General features: G+C 39.8%; 1 protein-coding gene across 1 annotated transcript; it reads left to right on the top strand.

Annotated features, from left to right (window-relative positions):
- The first annotated feature begins 1,097 nt into the window (after window positions 1-1,097).
- Window positions 1,098-7,741, top strand: LOC102314515 (adhesion G-protein coupled receptor G5). The gene is made up of 17 exons (XM_014331982.2): window positions 1,098-1,304; window positions 1,385-1,462; window positions 1,546-1,614; window positions 1,728-1,904; window positions 2,015-2,050; window positions 2,148-2,210; window positions 2,341-2,575; window positions 2,667-2,823; window positions 3,085-3,216; window positions 3,308-3,418; window positions 3,505-3,559; window positions 3,728-3,825; window positions 3,899-4,020; window positions 4,096-4,361; window positions 4,451-4,541; window positions 4,626-4,906; window positions 4,988-7,741. Exons 1-17 carry the CDS (start codon window positions 1,235-1,237, stop codon window positions 5,104-5,106), a joined length of 2,160 nt encoding a protein of 719 aa, XP_014187468.2. The 5' UTR covers window positions 1,098-1,234; the 3' UTR covers window positions 5,107-7,741.
- Window positions 7,742-19,797: the final 12,056 nt, after the last annotated feature.

Genomic DNA, 19,797 nt, shown 5'->3' on the forward strand with positions numbered 1-19,797 from the left:
CCCTGACAAGGATGCCCCCTGGGCGCCTCCTGGGTGAAGTGTTCCAGGCATGTCCCACCGGGAGGAGGCCCCGGGGCAGACCCAGGACACGCTGGAGAGATTATATCTCTTGGCTGGCCTGGGAACGCCTTGGTATTCCCCCGGACAAGCTGGAGGAGGTGGCTGGGGAGAGGGAGGTCTGGGCCTCTTTGCTTAGGCTGCTGCCCCCGCGACCCGGCCCCGGACAAAGCGGATGAAGATGGATGGATGGATGGGTTTGTATAACTTTTCTCCCTTAATCAATGAAATCATCATTTTAAAAATGCATTTTGTATTTATTGAGGTTACCTTTGTCTAATATTAAAATGTGTTTCATTATCTGAAACATGTAAGTGTGACAAATATGTGAAAAGCTAAGAAATCAGGAAAGTGCAAACACTTTTTCACACCATTGTACGCTTAAAAGCCAGGCCCATGCCAGGGAAGCAACAGATTTAAACTAACTCTGCCAACACTGCCAAGAAGAATGTTGGTTAATGGGTACCAAAAGCATGCCACTGAAGTGCAACTTGCCACGTCACATTAAACCAAATATTACTGGGCGTACGTACATATATTAGAATGTATGTATACTTTTGACATTTTGTGGATTAGAAAAAAATCCAAAATAAAATCATAATTTGTGCACTCAAATCTTATATTTTAAAGTAAGATGTCTGTTGCATAAACATTCAAGCCCATGATGAACGTATGTAAACATCTGACTACAACTGTAAATAATCCTATACACTGCACATCTTTAGAAACCTGCGGATACCTAGAAGGTTTTAGCACAATCAGGGTGATGACTTCCTGTTTTCCATCCAACCTGAAATGAGCACAGATACATTTTAAAAACTGCACATTCTTTAGATTTCATATCAGTACAAGGGATAAAGTATTACTGGAGCATTTATGTTCAGACCTACAGTCCAGCCCATGGGGGGGGGGAGTAGCATTCTGGCAGTGTTTTTTCTGAGGAAACATATAATTTAAAAAGGGGGACCAGTTTATTTGCAAGTCAAAGTAAAGAGGAAGATATCAAAGGTATATTTGTCAGCAAAAATAATGACTGTAAGTTCAAGTTGCTGTGAAACTCAACAACACAGAACATATTCTCATTTGGGAAATAGAAGCTGGAACTTATTGAGTTTTAGGTTGTGATAAGTAAGCTTGCTCCATTTTCATTTGCAGGCTCCCTTTTCTCCTTAGGATAATGTTACCATTGGCTGTAAACCATTGCCTGATGTTTGCCGTGGAGCTAATGCTTCTGTTGTACAGCACAGGTAAGTAACAAAATCTAGCTTAAAAGAAACCAGTAATTCTCAAAATATTTTTCTCATATTTTTACGTTGAAATTTTTTAGGCACAAATGGAGACAGTAAACCCAATAATACCCTTTTTATCAGTCCCAAAACACTAGCTGATTCATATTTTCCATCAAGTAAGTTAAAAACAATACAGGAAAAAATCATCATTAGGTTAAAGGACAAACTTAGTAATCTGGGGTTTTATATTTTAATTTAGAAACTATCTACCAAGAGGACAATGGAACTAAACTCTGTTTCAACATCCAACCAAATAATACACGTGCAGGTACAGTTATCTAATTTTTAGCTTTTCTTTTTTCTTTTTGCTTTCAAGCTGTTGGGGAAAAACATTTGTCTTGGTTATTTGCTAAATGTGTTTGTGCTTTAAATTTTTCTTAGAGTGTTGTAACGACACGGATTTCAACTGCAATATTGAAGTAAAAATAGATAGTCAAGGTAAATACAGGCTAAATTTAACTGAAGAGATTTTATCCAAGCAAGATATTGTGGTGATGAAGGATCCAGAGCATAATTATTCATGTATGCCATCCCAGCTCTACAACAAAAGCAGCCCTGGTAAGTCTCTAAGAAGTGAGTTAGTGCACAGCGGTCAAATTTTCAGTTTATTTGATCAGTTTGAAAAGGTTTCCAACCAATGATCTGATGCACTTTCTATCTTGTTGCAGGTTTTTTTTGTAGCATCAACCGCTGCTTGAGTGAAAGTAAATTCACAAACCTTTTCCTCTTAATTTCTACATGAAACAACGTGACAGCAGTGACAGTGCACAAGTTCTAATTTCATACTTTTATGTGTTCAAGGTATGAAGAATATGAGTATGAATATGAAACTGAGCAAAGGGAGCTTTCGTGAAAACCTCACAGGTATAATTATTTGTTTAACAAATCAGTTAAAAACAAATATTTAATGTTAGCAAGTGTAACAACAGCCCGCTTGTGTTTGTGTGTGTGTGTGTGTGTGTTTGCATACTTTGTGTACATTTACATAAAACAGAATATGTCGTGAGTGATAATGACACATGGACTGTGTCATGCAACCCATCCACAACAACCACCAGCATCAATTCTTCCAGCGAATCTTCCACAACAACCACCAGCATCAATTCTTCCAGCGAATCTTCCACAACAACCACCAGCATCAATTCTTCCAGCCAATCTTCCACAACAACCCCCAGCAATGACAATGACACTATTGACATTTCCATCAACCATACCATTCCTAACCCAGTGTAGATATCTCAGTTTTCATAGAAATATTTTTGCAATATTGTGCACTTTTGAAATCTACTTTAAGAAACTAACTGTGTCTCCGTGTTACAGAGACGTCATGAAAAATCTATCCTTTGTCCTTGAAATGATGGGTAATTTTGGCACAGCAACAATCAAGATGGGCAACATCACAGGAGTGATTGCCAAACTCTCCCAGAAAAATCAAGCCAACATGAACTTTGCCTTCACAGAAAACGCTGGCGTGAAGGTAAGGTGTTTGATAAAAGAGCGTGACACAATTTTAAGACTGTGGATTACTAACTCTCTGAAGTCTGAGGCATGGAATAATTGCCAGAAAAATCATATTCTGAGTTCAGTGAAAATGACTCTGGTTATTGAACATTCTGATGAAATACAAAAGATACTTTAATGCTCATTTGCATATATTAGTTTTAATTTGTATAATACATATGCATGACATCATTATTTTATAATTGTTTTTGCTGATAAACATTTCTCATTTTGAAAGATTGTTAAAGGAGAAAACAGCAATTTTACAGGCCCATTTCATTTAATGAAAATTCCTAAAGAGGCCAGTAAACTGGCGGTGGAGGGAAATGGATCATTTCTTGGAATTCTGTTGTTTCCACAGCAGCATGCGGTAATAGTACAGCTGAACTAAAAACTTACTTTTCATATGTCTAAACATATTGACCAAACCTGATCTATTAACAATCTTTTAATCTTAACAGGATGACAGCAGTAAATACTATTTAAACAGTGAGATAGTGGGAATAGAAATGGGGGCAAAAATACAAAACCTTTCACAACCCATCGAGATTCAGTACAGTAATGTGGACAAGGTAAGTGTGATGTCATAACAGAAATAACGATCAATTTAAGTTCAGAGGAAAACTTATTCTGTTTTTCATTTTCTATTTTGATAAAGAAAGGAGCGAATGCTTCTTGCATGTCTTGGGATGGAAACAGCACAGATGCAAACGGTAAAAACCCCCAAATAGATCTCTCTCTATAAATATATCTAATTTTAATATGAAAACCACAGGAATTAAAGACCTTTGAAGTGTTCACTCACATTTTGCACACACGCTGATTACTGTGATAAAGTCTGTCTTTAACAGTTACTACTTTGTATTACTGCTGTCCAACAGGGAAATCACTCTGGATCACAGATGGCTGTCAAACAGTGGAGACCAATAACAGCATCACCTGCCAGTGCACACATCTAACCTTTTTTGCCATACTCATGGTAAGACAGCTGTATAGGAAATAAGAAATGATTTTTTTACAGCACATACTGACACATAACTATTTGAACCTAGTCACCTCCACCTGCAAACATTAGCACTTCTGATGTTAATACTCTGACCTACATCACTTCAATCGGTTGTGGACTGTCGCTGTTTTTCTTGATCGTCGGTCTCTTCATGCACGTTCTCGTCAGGTAAGAGATCCGAGGCAGTTTGGATTTTTACCTCAGTAAAGTCCTTTTTCTTACGCACACTAATTTGCTCCACAGAAAGGGGAAAGCAAGCGAAGCAACAAAGATTCTGATGAACCTCTTTGTCGCCATGTTGATCCTGAACTTGTCCTTCTTGACCAATGAGAGCATTTCAAATCTGGGTATCGAAGGTGCATGTGTGGCAATAGCAGCAGTTCTGCACTACGGGATGTTGGCCACTTTTACCTGGTTCTTCATGCAGGCTTTACACTTGTACCTCAGTCTACGTCGAATCTGCACTGAAGTGAAACATTACATGCTGAAGATTTGCATCACAGGATGGGGTAAGAGACCTGAGCCAAAAATGATACTTATGCTCTCATATTATGAATAATAATCACAGGAGAATTTATATTCCTAATCTTCTCTTTAGTCATACCGGCTGTGGTGGTGATCGCTCTTCTTGCCTCCCAGAAATATAATTCTATTAATATTAATACAAATGAGGGGAAAGCAGCAACAATGTAAGTCTGTAAATCTGATAATAGATTTCTTGGATGAAACACAAACATCTTCATCAGAGGATCACGTTGTACTCCCTTTTTCAGGTGCTGGATCTCTGATGCTGGTATCCACCAGGGGGTCAACATTGGTTATTATGCTGTAGTGTTCGTCTTCACTCTGAGTGTATTCATTCTAACTGTAAGGCAAATTGTTCTAATGCCAAAAGCAGGAAAGGCCCAAGACAATATTTCCATTAAGAGCAACACTTCCACCATTCTGAGCCTGTTCCTCCTTCTTGGCATCACCTGGGCTTTTGCTTTCTTCAGCTACGGACCTTTGCTCATCGCTTCCTACTACATCTTTACCATCCTCAACTCCTTTCAAGGTAAATCTAAAACTGTCACAGTGAGCTGACTTCATTCTTTATTGGATTAAAAGTCCTTAACCTTCTTCTTTATTTGTATAGGTTTCTTCCTGTTCATCTACTATTATAAATCCAGCAAGATTATTGGAGACAGCAAAATCCACACACAAAGTAGCAGCACAGCTACATCAAACACAGCTGTAACGTCTCCTTATGCATAAGGCTTGCTGTTTTACCATATTTTGACACAAGAGGGCAGCATTTTATTTCATATAGTTCCAGCAGGTTGCTCTGTGTAGAAACAACTTGGTCATTCTTCCCATGTGCTCTCCGCTGAATGGCTTTTCTGACATGAAAGCACTAACCCAGATTACCTTCTTTGATGCAAATACTGTGGACTAGAGCTCGAGTCAGTACTCTGGAAGTCATTTCAGAGCACGACTCTATGTTTGTTCCCATGCTTTTATATTTTAACAGACAAACTTGTCTTACTCACGCCAAATAATTCATAGAAGGCTGTGATTCAGTCAGAATACGCAACCACAATTGTAAACATGTCAGGATGTTAAGGTGTAAAATGTTAAAGTGGGAAAGTGAAACATGTCAAAGACATAAGGACATTTTCACTTTGATGGCAGTAACACCTCTCAAAAAGTTGGGACAGGGACATGTTGACAACTGTGTAGCACCCGTCTTCCTTTAAACAGAAATCCATAAACATCTGCTGGGATGAGCTGCTGGACGTTTGGTAGAAGAACATTCCATCTTGTTGGATATAGGATCCTAGCTGGGTTGTCTTCCGAGTTATTATCATGATGCATCAAACGTTTTTATTTGGTGATATATGGTTGGCCATTTCAGCACCTGACTCTTCCACTATTAAGCCAAGCTGCTGTAATGAATGCACTGTGCAGTTCAGCATTCTCTTGTTGAAAAATCCAAGCAACTCCTTGAACAAGACTTTATCTGCATGGGAAAATATGTTGATCCAAAACCTGTATATACCTCTGAGCAATGATGGTGACTTTCCAGATGCCCAGGCTTCCAATTCCACAGCCCAATACCATCAGAGATGTAGAGTCATTGAATTTTGGTAAGCTGGATTTTCCTTCTCTTCCATCCTCATCCATTTTTTCCAAGCAGAATCTTAAAATTTTGAATTGTCTGACCAAATAACAGTTTCCCCTTTGGCTGTGTTCATTTTAAACGGGCTTTGGTCCATAGAAGACAGCAACTTTTCTAGATAATTCTCACATATGGCTTCTTCTTTGCATGATAAAGCATTAACCTCCATTTTTGGATGGCACTGTGAACTGTGTGAACACAATGACAGATTGGTGAACCTCTGCCTATCTTTAATATCCAGTCCCGTTATTGAACTGTTGCTAGTTAACCTAACTATTTAAAAAATGTTCCCCCAGCTGTTTCTTTTCAGTACTACTTACTTTTCTAGCCTTTTCTCGCCTCCAACTTCTTTTGAGCGATGTTGCTGCCATCAAATTCAAAACGAGTGTTATTTTTCATGAAACAGTAGAAAGTCTGAATTTAAACATTTAAAAATATGTATATATTATCCATTGAAATTTGCTTCATGCTTCTCCGATAGCAAAAACAATCCTGACACTGTAACTGTCACATTAAATGGTTCTATGACAAATCTGTCATTTGTTTAGTTTGTTGCTAAAAAGCAGATTTTTCATGTTTACCAGTAAACTTAAAAATGTTTTCTGTGGTCTATTGTAAATAAAATATGGGTTTTGTAAATCATTGACTAAGGTTGTATTACAGACCTCTTGAATCAGTCATAGAGTGGAATGCAGAGTTTAAACGTTTAAGAAATTAAACATTTATTTTTTTTGACTGATGTGCTTCTCAATGTGATTAAAAATAGCAGAATCAAGGTGAAAGGCTTGTCTCACATATCCTACACAGTGTCGGGGCTGAACTCGCCAGTTAGTGTGTTGCGTGCCTTCAGATAATTACTCTGAGTCCAGAGAGACCAGTATCCACTGTGCGGGAAGCTTAACTGGCAAACAAGAAATGAGCTCATGACTACCTATAGTGATAAGCTCCCTGAGGGTATTTGAATGTTGAAACTATTCTCTAAAGTTTACTGTATTTCACTAGCATATATATAAGTGCAGTGTATCTTGGCAAACTGTTTTGTTTGTTTAGTGGTTTTTGGGAATTGTGGATTTCGTTAGTACTTATTTTTATTATACTACCTTAAAAAAGATCATATTATTTTTTCATTTAGAGGGAACCTGATTTGCTTTTCTCAGTTTTATTAAAGTAGCCTTAAAGTCAAATCTTTGCATGTACTCTATATCATATGAAGTTTGTCAAGCTTTTATTTGACAAAATAAATGATTTGACTAAAATGTCGTAATAACTTGTATTTTATCAGGACAAAATATGATTTTCATACATAGAAGCAAATTGTCTTGTGAAAGAAACTGTTGTATGTACACAACATAGTCTTGAAATAAAAGTCTGAGCTGTTTAAATGAATAATAAAGTTTTTCCTTATTCAGAACTTGAGCCTCGATGAGTGACATTGAGAAAGGAAGGACTGTTTATTTATCTACGACTGATTAATCTCCTAAATGACCACAGCGTGCCAGACAAAAACTGGGGTAATTACTGCCATGCATGTCTGATTTGTGTTGCTCCAAAAGAAGGGCTTTTATGCAAAGCACAGCAGGCTTCTGTGGTATACCTGTGTGTGTCCTTATGTTAGAACATGCAAAATTAAAAAGCAGAGGCTAAGATGCAGGATCACAACTCATAGCTCTGTGGTAAGCAGTTGTGAACATTAATCTCAATAGTAAAAGATTTGATAGGCCAGAATGTGAGGGTGAAAAAAACAACTGCTTTTGATTCATTAACTTACTAAATCAAAAGTATGTAAAAGTCCCCGCACAGATTTGGAGCAGAGTTTTACTGCTTTCCTAAAAACATAAATCAAGGCATCTCTGAGAAATGTTCTGGGAAGATTGTTGTTTTGTGCGTCAGTCTAGATGATTTCATAATGAAAATGACAGGGAATGTTACATTTTCACGCTATTCAACAAAACCCTTACCAGAGTGAAAAACCAAATAAAATTTTAACACGTGTTAATGTGTTTCACTTAGTAGATGGGAACTAAGAAAGTGCTTTTTAATTGCTCTCAGTGTCATACCACATGTACAGTAGTGGCTCAGAGAAAGACATTAGCATCAACATGCACGTTCAAGTTGGAAAACATTTTGGTTCTATATCGAAATATAGGCAGAAAAAGGTGCATAAAATACAAAATCTGCTCCAGAAAGGTCGTCCTAACCTCAGTTTCTGTGGAATAAGAATAGTTAAAGTTTCCAATCACCAGACTGACTGGATGCATGATTACCACAATCTGTGTGCAGGAGCTTTGATGCATTTTATTATAAGGAGTCTAGACTGAATCCTGGCCTGTAAAAGCAAAATTTTCAATCTCAAATGACCTATAAAACCCGAGGTCTTGTTCCCGGAGACTTGCGTGTAAAGAGGGAAAAATTATTATCTTTTATTTGCCCGGTTACTGGTTAACACTGGCTTTTATCAAATTTGAGATGACACAACATCAATTCTATTTGCTAGCAAATGTGTGACAAAGCAAAGTTGACTCTTAGAAACGTACGGTCGACTTCATTTTCTGCTCCCCTGCTATGGGGCGCCGTTTGTAAAGTGAAACATGCCGAAATTAACGGCAACATTTTTCCACATTTAGCTCAAAACAAGTCATTTTTTACAACATTTAGTAAAATATTTGTAACTTTTGATATTTAAAACAGAATTTTAAATGTTAAATCTAAATATTATATTTAAATCTAAATGTTAAATCTAAATGTTTAGGCTAACATGCAAATTTATTGCACGGATCAGCGGAAATACCAAAATAAAAGCTTTCCGAAAACCTCCGGTGCAAAAGTGTGCCGGTAGTGGTCAGACACGTTCTCACTCCCTAAGCGTAATAATTTTCACTAGGTGACAAATTGTCAACATTTTATGCTTTTGGGTACGCAACACGTTCCTAAATGACGGCACCACCACTTCCCCTGCCAGTGGCGGACTCCCTCAGACATCGGTGCGTTGGTGGTTCTTTGTGTCTGGGGATGGGCGTCCAGGTACACACCGGCTCACTCCTTGGCGGCCGCTTATCGGGGCCTGGAGCCTGGGGCTCGCTCGGGCCACTTCGGAGGTGGGGTGCCCCCGGCCTCTCGGCCTGGGGCTCGGTCACTCAGGCACGGCTGGCTGCCGGCGGAGCTCACGGGCGCGTCACTGCAACTCCCCCTGGCTTCTGCTCCGCGGCTGCTGAGTGAGCCCTCATCTGGGACTCTCCTCAGCTCTTTCTGGGACAGTGGCGCGGCTGCCCCTCTGTTGGTCTTCCTTGGTCTCTTGTGTTCTGGGGGCCTCTGGATGTCTGGAGTTTTGATCTCCTCCATACCTGCTTCATGCCCTGGAGGACGGGGCTGTGGCCCCCCCACACCCTCTAGCAGATCATTACATGAAGGAACCTTTTAAAAAAACAAGCGCGTCCATGCTCACAGGTGTACACACGGGTGATCACACCCACAAACTACACCCTTTTTGGCTCCTACCTCAAAGCACACTGTGTTCTGTTGATCTTATGTGCTGCACAATAATGTTTAATATTTAGTATTTACTGTCATATTCCCATATATCATTGTGATGTTGTTTATTCTATTACTCTTGTTCTCTTCTGCTTGTTTTCTTTTTTCTTTCTCAGCAGGTGACCAGGTGATTGATATATGCATTTTTTTTTTTTTTTTTCTGCTCATTCTGTTGGTTTTTGTTTTTGCCCTTCTCCCCCGTCCCTCTTCTCAGCTGTTTCTCTTTCCCTCTTTCTTTCTCCCCTTCTTTCCCCCAGTCAAGTCTGTCCCGTATTCAGTAAGTGAAAATAAAATAAACAATAAAAGGTGAATCAAATGGACCATTAGGCAAGGCTGGGATGGTCAATTTGGTAAAGTAAATCCGTTGGGCATCTTTCTTTGCCTTTAGACAACAATTCTGATGGCAAAAGAGCCAAACGGGACAGGCAAAAAAAAAAAATAAAAATAAATAAATAAATAAATGACAGCATCGGAAAAAGGAAAGCACATGAGAACCGTTTGGACTCAATCTACACATGTTCGTTCATTTTCTACTTTGGAAAACACTATTTTACGTCATTTAACTGCTAGTAAAGGTTAGGAATAAGGTTATAGTTAGGGATAAGGTTAGGTTTAGGGCTGGAACGTCTATCCGATTGTTTAGTCTGACGTCACTAGCCGTGTCTGGGCCTAAACTCCGCTGCAGGTCCATATATCAAACGATCACTATGGCATTACTGAGAGTTGAAAAACTGTCTAAAGTCTTTCATCTTTAATAAAATGATCAGCGTTCTGCTCTACCAGGTGTAACAATTGAGTTTAACATCCAGGCATCCATGAAAACGGAATTTATGACATTTAACGGAGTTAGAAGTTAGCAGGGAGTTAGCTCGCTAGCTTCTATCTAAATACAATATAGCATGTCCTGACTGCGGGGTTTTGGAAACAAATTAAAACGTACAGCTCTGCTATCACTTCCAGCATAAATGAAGACAGAAAACTAAACAGCAGTGACGTTTGTAGGGTTACTGAAGTTGGGCTAGCTGGTATATAATGATGTGCTACGTGACCGCTAGCGACACAGCTATGTTAGCATAATATAAACAAGCTAACTTTTTTCCACTCGATAAAAGTTACGTGAGTGTTCTCGGTGGTCAGGAACAAATGTAATCGCATGGCAGGATGCTGTAAAAGGACCAAACTTCAGCCAGGAGAACAACTGAGATAATCCATCCACAATACGAGGTTAGTCATTCATATACTGCTGCATGGGCTGGGCTGTAGTTACATCCTAAGGTTTTAAAAACTGAGCTTAAATAAATGATTAGCGGTAATAAAAGGGGGAGGTCAACAGTGATCACTGACTGTTTTAGGAGATTTAGCTGAAAACATCGGAAGATCCGTTTTGTCGGCCATCCAAAGGTTCAGCAGTAGTGCACTCTTAGCAGCTGCAGTCTCCACTTCACAATCGCTGCAGCACGCTCGTAGGCAAGAAGTGAAGCAGCACATGGCGGGGAGAAGTGAGGAGAACAGACACAATTTTGCACCGGAGGTTTTCGGGAAGCTTTTATTTTGGTTTAATATTTAACATTTAACATTTAGATTTAATATTTAACATTTAGATTTAATATTTAACATTTGATGAAAAGTTACAAATATTTTACTAAATGTTGTAAAAAATTACTCGAAAAAACATGTTTTTGTAAGGTTTTGAGCTAAATGTGGAAAAATGTTGCCGTTAATTTCAGCATGTTTCACTTTACAAACGGCGCCCCATACCCTGCTATGTTGTTTTCAATGGGTCTGGGTAGCGCGCTAGCTAGGACCCCTTTCTCCTTTCCTTGCTTTTTAAAAAAATCCTGAAAATGATTTATTTCCTGGTAACTTTGCTCATGAAATTGATGTGGACCCAGGGCCTTTGTAGTGTCTGGTTTCTCCGCAGGCTGCAGTAAAATCAGGCTGAGGTCCAGGAGCAGGGCAGCGCTTGCGTGACTGCAGAGTGGGGGAGGACTAGCCATAAGTCTTAGTGGAGGGGCACCTGTGAGCACCCCCACTTCTGTGTGACTCTAAGCACTTATGCCCATAGTTAAGTGTACAGATTTATTATGGGTGTGTCAGAGAATTTGTGTTACTTTTTGCAGGGAGCACAAAATGAGGCCTCTTCCTACAGGAAAACAGGGAGAGAGCAGGGGGAATATTAAAGGTGCTTTCAGGTTACTGACCATGACTTGGAAAACTTTCCAAATAGAACACTGCCTTCCATAATTCAGGTGGGGTGGCCAGATGGCTTCAGACGCACGCACACACAGAGGATTTGACTGAGATGAACTGCCTTTCCCGAGTCCTGGAAATCAGTTTAAGTGCTGTCTTTGCTGTTCATCAGCGTCTTTCATCAGCTGCGGGGAGAATGGAGAAAGTGGAGGGGTCATGAAAGAGGAGAAGAAAAAAGGGAGGGGGTGTCTAAGGGGCGCAACCTTTTGAAACATTCAGATTGAATGCTTGACCTCTAAATTTGAAGGTTCTCCTCCCTATATTTTCCTGTCCACTCTTCTCACGTTATGTGCAACACCAGGAAGGTTCATTGCCTTTAATGTCACGTAACGTGGTTCCCCCTATCCCCCCACGACCTTAGCAACTCCTCATCAGTCTCTTCAATCACTCACAGCTTAGTGATGCACAAGGCCTGAAAAGTTGGAGAACTGAAAAACCCTCGAATGTTCTGATCTGTCTATCAAATGTCACTCTTCATCAAAATTACTCAATCATTCAGTTGACACTTGAAGTCTGAGGTTTTTTTGTGCACATTTTGCATGAAAAAGTGCAAAAGGAATTTTGTGATATGTTTTTGTGAGCTATGAAAGCAGACAAATAATAACTGAAAACAGGTGGAAATGTATTGTTTCTTACTACCATGTATAGAATGTTTGAGTGAAACTCCAAGCAAAGGAAGTTAAAGTGGCAGCTGTAAAAGTTGTGTTTCAGTTCTTGTAGAAACTTTAAAGCAGGTTAAATAACGGGGAACAGCATAGAAAATGTGATTAATCAATAATAATTCCATAATAATTCTTGCATTAGATTTCCACTTTTTGACCCTTACCATCCTTCATTAAAAGCAGCTTCCAGCATCTCACTCTGAAGAATTCCCTCATTAAACCAGGGTTTTAACAGACCTCATAAGCACCAGTTGGGTACCACATTTTACCAACATAAAAAACTATGGTTAAAACTCTAAAGTCTTCTGGGTTCGCTCATGCCTGGTTTGCTTGCTATTGACTTGGCTGCTGCTTGGGCCTTTAAAATTCACACTTGTTGAAGTTGTGGTATTTTGCTTCACACAAATCCTTTATTACAGGGACTAACTTCCTGGTTTAATGCTGCACACTTAAATCCTTTATAAAAGGCAGACTTTAGTTGCTAAACAGGTTCTACGTTTTTAAGGACACTATTGCAGACTATTGCAGCTGCAGATAAGAAATTACTTTTTAGCTGAGTTCCCCAGTATGCTTGTATTACAAATAGAAAAGAATTTGCATAGGATTCTCACCAAACAAGTATTTCCCTGCATCACTAAGCTTTATAGCATATTATGTACACACTTACTGTACCCACAAACAAACAAAAATAACCCTGCTGCCAGATGAACACAGAAAAATGACCCCATGATAATGCTGTGAATGCAAATGAGTAATGTTTTGCAAAGTTGGGGGTAAAAATGTTTTGGTTACAGCTTATTTGCACAAGTTCATGCAAACTTAGTTATAAACGTCTATGCAGATGACACCACTTCTTCTTACAAAAAACAACTTCCTTCAACTTGGGAGGGACAAGATTTTATTTATTTTTTCATAAAGAAGAAGAAAGGCTTGAGCTCAATGGGGCTAGTGGAGTAAAACCTTACCACACAGTGTTAAGTACTGAGCAGCCTTTCTTCTTATTCACCAAAAAGACATACAGGGAGTGCAGAATTATTAGGCAAGTTGTATTTTTGAGGAATAATTTTATTATTGAACAACAACCATGTTCTCAATGAACCCAAAAAACTCATTAATATCAAAGCTGAATGTTTTTGGAAGTAGTTTTTAGTTTGTTTTTAGTTTTAGCTATTTTAGGGGGATATCTGTGTGTGCAGGTGACTATTACTGTGCATAATTATTAGGCAACTTAACAAAAAACAAATATATACCCATTTCAATTATTTATTTTTACCAGTGAAACCAATATAACATCTCCACATTCACAAATATACATTTCTGACATTCAAAAACAAAACAAAAACAAATCAGCGACCAATATAGCCACCTTTCTTTGCAAGGACACTCAAAAGCCTGCCATCCATGGATTCTGTCAGTGTTTTGATCTGTTCACCATCAACATTGCGTGCAGCAGCAACCACAGCCTCCCAGACACTGTTCAGAGAGGTGTACTGTTTTCCCTCCTTGTAAATCTCACATTTGATGATGGACCACAGGTTCTCAATGGGGTTCAGATCAGGTGAACAAGGAGGCCATGTCATTAGTTTTTCTTCTTTTATACCCTTTCTTGCAGCCACGCTGTGGAGTACTTGGACGCGTGTGATGGAGCATTGTCCTGCATGAAAATCATGTTTTTCTTGAAGGATGCAGACTTCTTCCTGTACCACTGCTTGAAGAAGGTGTCTTCCAGAAACTGGCAGTAGGACTGGGAGTTGAGCTCGACTCCATCCTCAACCCGAAAAGGCCCCACAAGCTCATCTTTGATGATACCAGCCCAAACCAGTACTCCACCTCCACCTTGCTGGCGTCTGAGTGGGACTGGAGCTCTCTGCCCTTTACCAATCCAGCCACGGGCCCATCCATCTGGCCCATCAAGACTCACTCTCATTTCATCAGTCCATAAAACCTTAGAAAAACCAGTCTTGAGATATTTCTTGGCCCAGTCTTGACGTTTCAGCTTGTGTGTCTTGTTCAGTGGTGGTCGTCTTTCAGCCTTTCTTACCTTGGCCATGTCTCTGAGTATTGCACACCTTGTGCTTTTGGGCACTCCAGTGATGTTGCAGCTCTGAAATATGGCCAAACTGGTGGCAAGTGGCATCTTGGCAGCTGCACGCTTGACTTTTCTCAGTTCATGGGCAGTTATTTTGCGCCTTGGTTTTTCCACACGCTTCTTGCGACCCTGTTGACTATTTTGAATGAAACGCTTGATTGTTCGATGATCACGCTTCAGAAGCTTTGCAATTTTGAGACTGCTGCATCCCTCTGCAAGATATCTCACTATTTTTGACTTTTCTGAGCCTGTCAAGTCCTTCTTTTGACCCATTTTGCCAAAGGAAAGGACGTTGCCTAATAATTATGCACACCTGATATAGGGTGTTGATGTCATTAGACCACACCCCTTCTCATTACAGAGATGCACATCACCTAATATGCTTAATTGGTAGTAGGCTTTCGAGCCTATACAGCTTGGAGTAAGACAACATGCATGAAGAGGATGATGTGGACAAAATACTCATTTGCCTAATAATTCTGCACTCCCTGTACAATGCAATGCACCAAGTGTGGACACATCCTCCAAGTGGACTCACTGCAACTGTTCCAGGCTGTGTTGACCTGACATGTAGTACACATTAGGGTTGGGAGAATAGACAACAGGCTCAGCCTATGAGTAAGTTTGTTAATAATGATGCAGCGAATAGAAGCAGTCTTAGCAGTTTTAACAACACCCTCTTTCATCTGTGAACAAATGCACCTCCTCAGTGTGCGCCCAAATGCAGCGATTCATTTACTCAAACTCATGACAGAAAGAAAGAAAGCCAGTAGCTTATGTTCAGGAAAAGACATTTGGATGCTGGACATGTGCATGCTCATGCAAGTTAGTCATGTTTGAGTCTTTTGCTCGCACTTCTACGTCTGCACAAGCGGCACACTGCTTTGGTTACATCCTTAGGTTTACCTTTTTCATCCGGTTTAAAGCCAAAGAAATCCCAAATTGGCGACTTTATATTTTTTTGGCTACTAGTTCATCCATGTTCGGACTTCTGTGTTGTAAACGCGCAAATCAATCCGTGCATGATTACATTGCTCCGCCCATCAAGAAGTCTGCACATGTGCAAATATATCGCCCATCATCGGTTATTGTACTGATGATTGTTGGTTGGAAAATGTTTACAAATCGCCCAACCTTAGTACACATCAGGTTAAGTGGAAAGTTACGGCATAGAGTTAAAGATTACATCATAACTTAAGACAGCTTTCCCAAAGAACTCTAAATCATGCTTAAAGCTGGAAATTCTACCTTCTTTCAAAGTCCACAGATTTGCATGTACTTCCTATGTACTGCCCTCTAGTATTACACAGCATGCAGTAAATACTTTTGCTATCAATATGTACATATGTATCTTGGTAAATGTGGATCTGATTTTAGCTTAGCCACATTCTTCCTTTAGCATTATAAATTCTACTTCCTGTGTCTAATTCCGTAGGGAGCTCCTAATCATCTTACCCACAAGACATCCAAGAGTAAGTATATATTCTTCTGTGTAAATAAATGAGCTAAGATCACATGAGGAGACAAATTCGGAAAGCATCCACTTTTGTGCCAGTCCTAATCAAATGTTGTTTGTATCTGTGTGTTTGCATTTGGGTTAGTGGCAGTTTAATGTGAAGGACCACCAGAAAAGTTTGTTTCCTGGAACAGCAGTGGAAGCTTTTTTTTCTTCATTTTCTCCATGGCGCATTCTTAATGTGTCTTGTTTGTCATTTATGAGTCTCAGAACATAAGGATGTGGGTCTTCAAAGTAATTTGTGTATTGCCCCAGTATGTGGTCCAGCTCTTGCACAAAATGGTATTGGACAAACCACAAAATTTAGGCTTGATGAACGTTCATTTGGAGCAAATAAATTTTCTTCCCACACCACTTTGATTTTGTCTATTAAATATATTTGATGCAGTAATTACTAATAACATGTTTAAAAATCTTCAAATGAAAATTTCACAACTCTCTGCAAGTTATAGGGAGCTGTGATGTCTCCTTCCTATTGTATTGTGTTTACAGCCAAAGCATAACTTCCAGCGTGCAGACCTAGACGGCTTCAAGTGATTCCATCCCAGCAGAGGTATTGAGTGACGGGGCGGCAGAGGTTAATCTGGAACATACTTGTGACTCTGTGGGGTTGTACTATCCTGCTTTTCTGACATTGTATTCTGATTTACGGTCCGTCATCTTGCTGCTGTTCACTCTATCACTTCACTGAATTACAGGATTAGGAGGAAGTGATGTCAGCTGCATAGGGGTACATGTGCTTTAACCTGTAACCTCTGTCAAATTATAATAGACAAATGGTACAATCAACACAACCCGTGGAAATGCATTCAGGCAGCAAGGATCTTATCTTTATCTATAGATAGTGCAAAATTCAAAGGTCACAAAGGTACACACTAGTCATTCTTTGGCTACTGTAGCTTAACTGCTTAAATTCGGAGGTGTGGAAGCTTGCATTTGGAGGCTGGGTGGGTTTTGGTAGCGTAACAAGTGGTTGAAGTCAAATTTTTGATGTACTTTTACTTTGCTTTGTTGGGGTTTCCTCTGTATTCTTATAGGGGTTTTTACCCTACAAGTGTTTTGACACGACTGTTGTTGTAATTTGGCACTATATGACTAAAGATAAAATTAACCTAATTTAATTAATCCACAATAAGAAAGATTAGTAGAAGCCAAAAAACTGTTTGGTTCAGTGTCATTTTTCTCTCACTTCCAAATAGATTGGACACCAACTATTTCAAATTATTCAGCTTTGTTTTATTAATTTCACTACCCTCGTGTTGAAAGTGGAAGAAGGAAACAACAAAAAGACTGCATGCTACAAGACTTTCTAAAACAAAAGTTTTGTATCTGGCTGATGTTCAAAGTAAAGCTGCTGTTCTGCTCATAGCAGCATACCCAAAATGACCCACTTTTGCAGCTGTTTGCAGTGTGATGAAGTGACCTCAAAGTTAAAGTTGTTTTTAGTGTTCACACAAGTTTTACTCCCAGCTGTATGATCACACGGTGCTTTGGAAACCCTTTGAAAGGGTTTCATTGCATCCTTCTGTCTCTCTGGCTCAATATGTAAATCTGTACACCCAGTTAGAAAACTATAGGGGAAGTTTGGCAGGAGAGAGTATATGCAGAAACATGCATGTTAGCGTGAGCATTTCGATAGATTACATCAGTGGGAACAAGTGAACTTTGCATACACTGCCCTGATCCTCATGCTCCTTTTTTCTCCAGCACCCTCTGTGGACTGCAACTGGGACGGTAAACTCTGGGTGACCTGTCTTTGCATGTCATTCTTCAAAAGCAGTTACAGTGGGGCAAATTTCTCTTTGACCAGGCACGCAGGTCACACATTAAAATATACCAACTGCACGTTGCTATGCACAAACAAAGCGCTGAGTTCTTCCTGCTGCTCATCCTGACACCCCACCTGCATTATCTACACACACATACACACACCACCTCCACCAAACACCTCTACCATTGCTCCGCTCTAAAGATAGCCCCTCCTGGAGCATAGTCAAAATTTGCCTTTCACACGGGCAGCTGGCCAAAGCAAATAAACCAGCCACATGCCAGCTAACGAGGGCATGAACAGGGTCAGGGGGGGCCTTGCTGGGAGGTTCCAGGAGTGACAGAGGGAGGGACATGGTCACGCAAAGAAAACAAGCTCAGCAAGAGCCAGCCAGCCTTCTCACGCAGGGGCCCAGACATGTGTCTTGTCATGCAACAGCCACCCCATCAACCCAAATTAGGGCTGACGGAAGTAATAAAGCGAAGAAGCAGAGAAGGAGAATGAGAGGAGCGAATCAATCCCCTCCTTGTCCTCAGAGTGTATAAAAGTGAGAGGGAGGATATATTGCTCACCTTTTAGAAAAGTCTTACAAAACAACTCTGGTAGCCTCACTACACCCCACAGTGGAAAGGCTGTCTGCAGTCAGCCACACACACATGTCCTCAGTTAACCTTCCATGAAAGACATATTTAGGAATATGGCAGCATCTCTTCCCATTGATTTTACCAAAAGTTACTGCAGAAAGGAAGAATTTTAGCAGCTCTGATTCTAATATTCAGGTTTGCCCAAACACAAAAAAATACTAAAAGCTGTCTTTCTATGTTGTCAAATAAAGGTTCAAGTTTAAAACGCTGTTAAATACAGCCTACCCTACACAGAATTGCAGGTAGTCAAAGACCGTGATACTCATATTTGGCAGGAACAAGAAATCCACAATTTCCATGTATTTATATTAAATGATCGAGCTAATGGCTTTGGTAATAAAATAATCACATCCGTGTCCCAGATTATAGATAGTGCAGAACAAGATTAGAAACATTAAGGGAAAAAAGAAAGGAGCAGCCTCTGTCTTAGAGGTTCGATGGTCAGAGGAAGAATATGTCAGCTATTGGTGGTCTGTGCCAGATGTGAGGTATAGGGTGCCTCTTGGCCTCCGAGTAAGCATATGGAATATATCGTCCATAAGGGACTACTTTGACACTGTTCTCTCTTGAGCTCATTAGTTTGTGAGGCAACCTTAGCTTTTTTCCCCCCTGCAGAAACTGCATGATTGAGAAACGTGCCACTGTTTGTGTCTAAGTCAGCCACCATGGGAAGCCTGGTAGAGCTCGTGTCTCAAATTACACCATTCATAAAGTCATGTGAGGAGTGCTACTTAAAGAAAGAAAACATATCTTGCGTGTAGCCAAGAACTAAAGGAACTGCATTGCTCAAGAATAATGTGACATGTGATATCCTCACATCTGACTCAAGCATTGTTTCTCACTGAGCTCTACATAATAATGAAATGACAAAGCATGTCGAATGGGAAGAAAAGACATATCATCCAACATAAAACACGAGGTCAGTGTCGCTGTGCATGGCTGCAAAAGCTTCTCACAACAACAGTTTTAAAAGGCTAAAAAACACTCTAAGCTTGACTACTCCAATAAAAAAAGAGTAAAATGATAAATTGGCTTTTTTTTTTTTTACCTGTAGACCAAATATGAGAATAAACCAACAGTGCTTCTATTCATCTGGTGCAAAAATCAGCATTACTCTATCAAACCCAACGATGGACACCATTTAAACACTCTCTCTGAACAATATCACTGCTAATGGTCATTACCCTGCTGACAGCTATGTGTTTACATTCCCCCACAAATGACTGCAGCACTGAAAAGATCATGCCCTATATAGACAAAATCCATTTGATCTTGTCTCAATCCTAAATACCACCAAGATAAAAGCAGTGCATATATATATATATATATA

The sequence above is a fragment of the Haplochromis burtoni genome, unplaced genomic scaffold (genome assembly GCF_018398535.1).
Source record: "Haplochromis burtoni strain Fernald_Lab_line unplaced genomic scaffold, NCSU_Asbu1 Contig_16, whole genome shotgun sequence".
In the NCBI taxonomy this organism is placed as follows: domain Eukaryota; kingdom Metazoa; phylum Chordata; class Actinopteri; order Cichliformes; family Cichlidae; genus Haplochromis; species Haplochromis burtoni.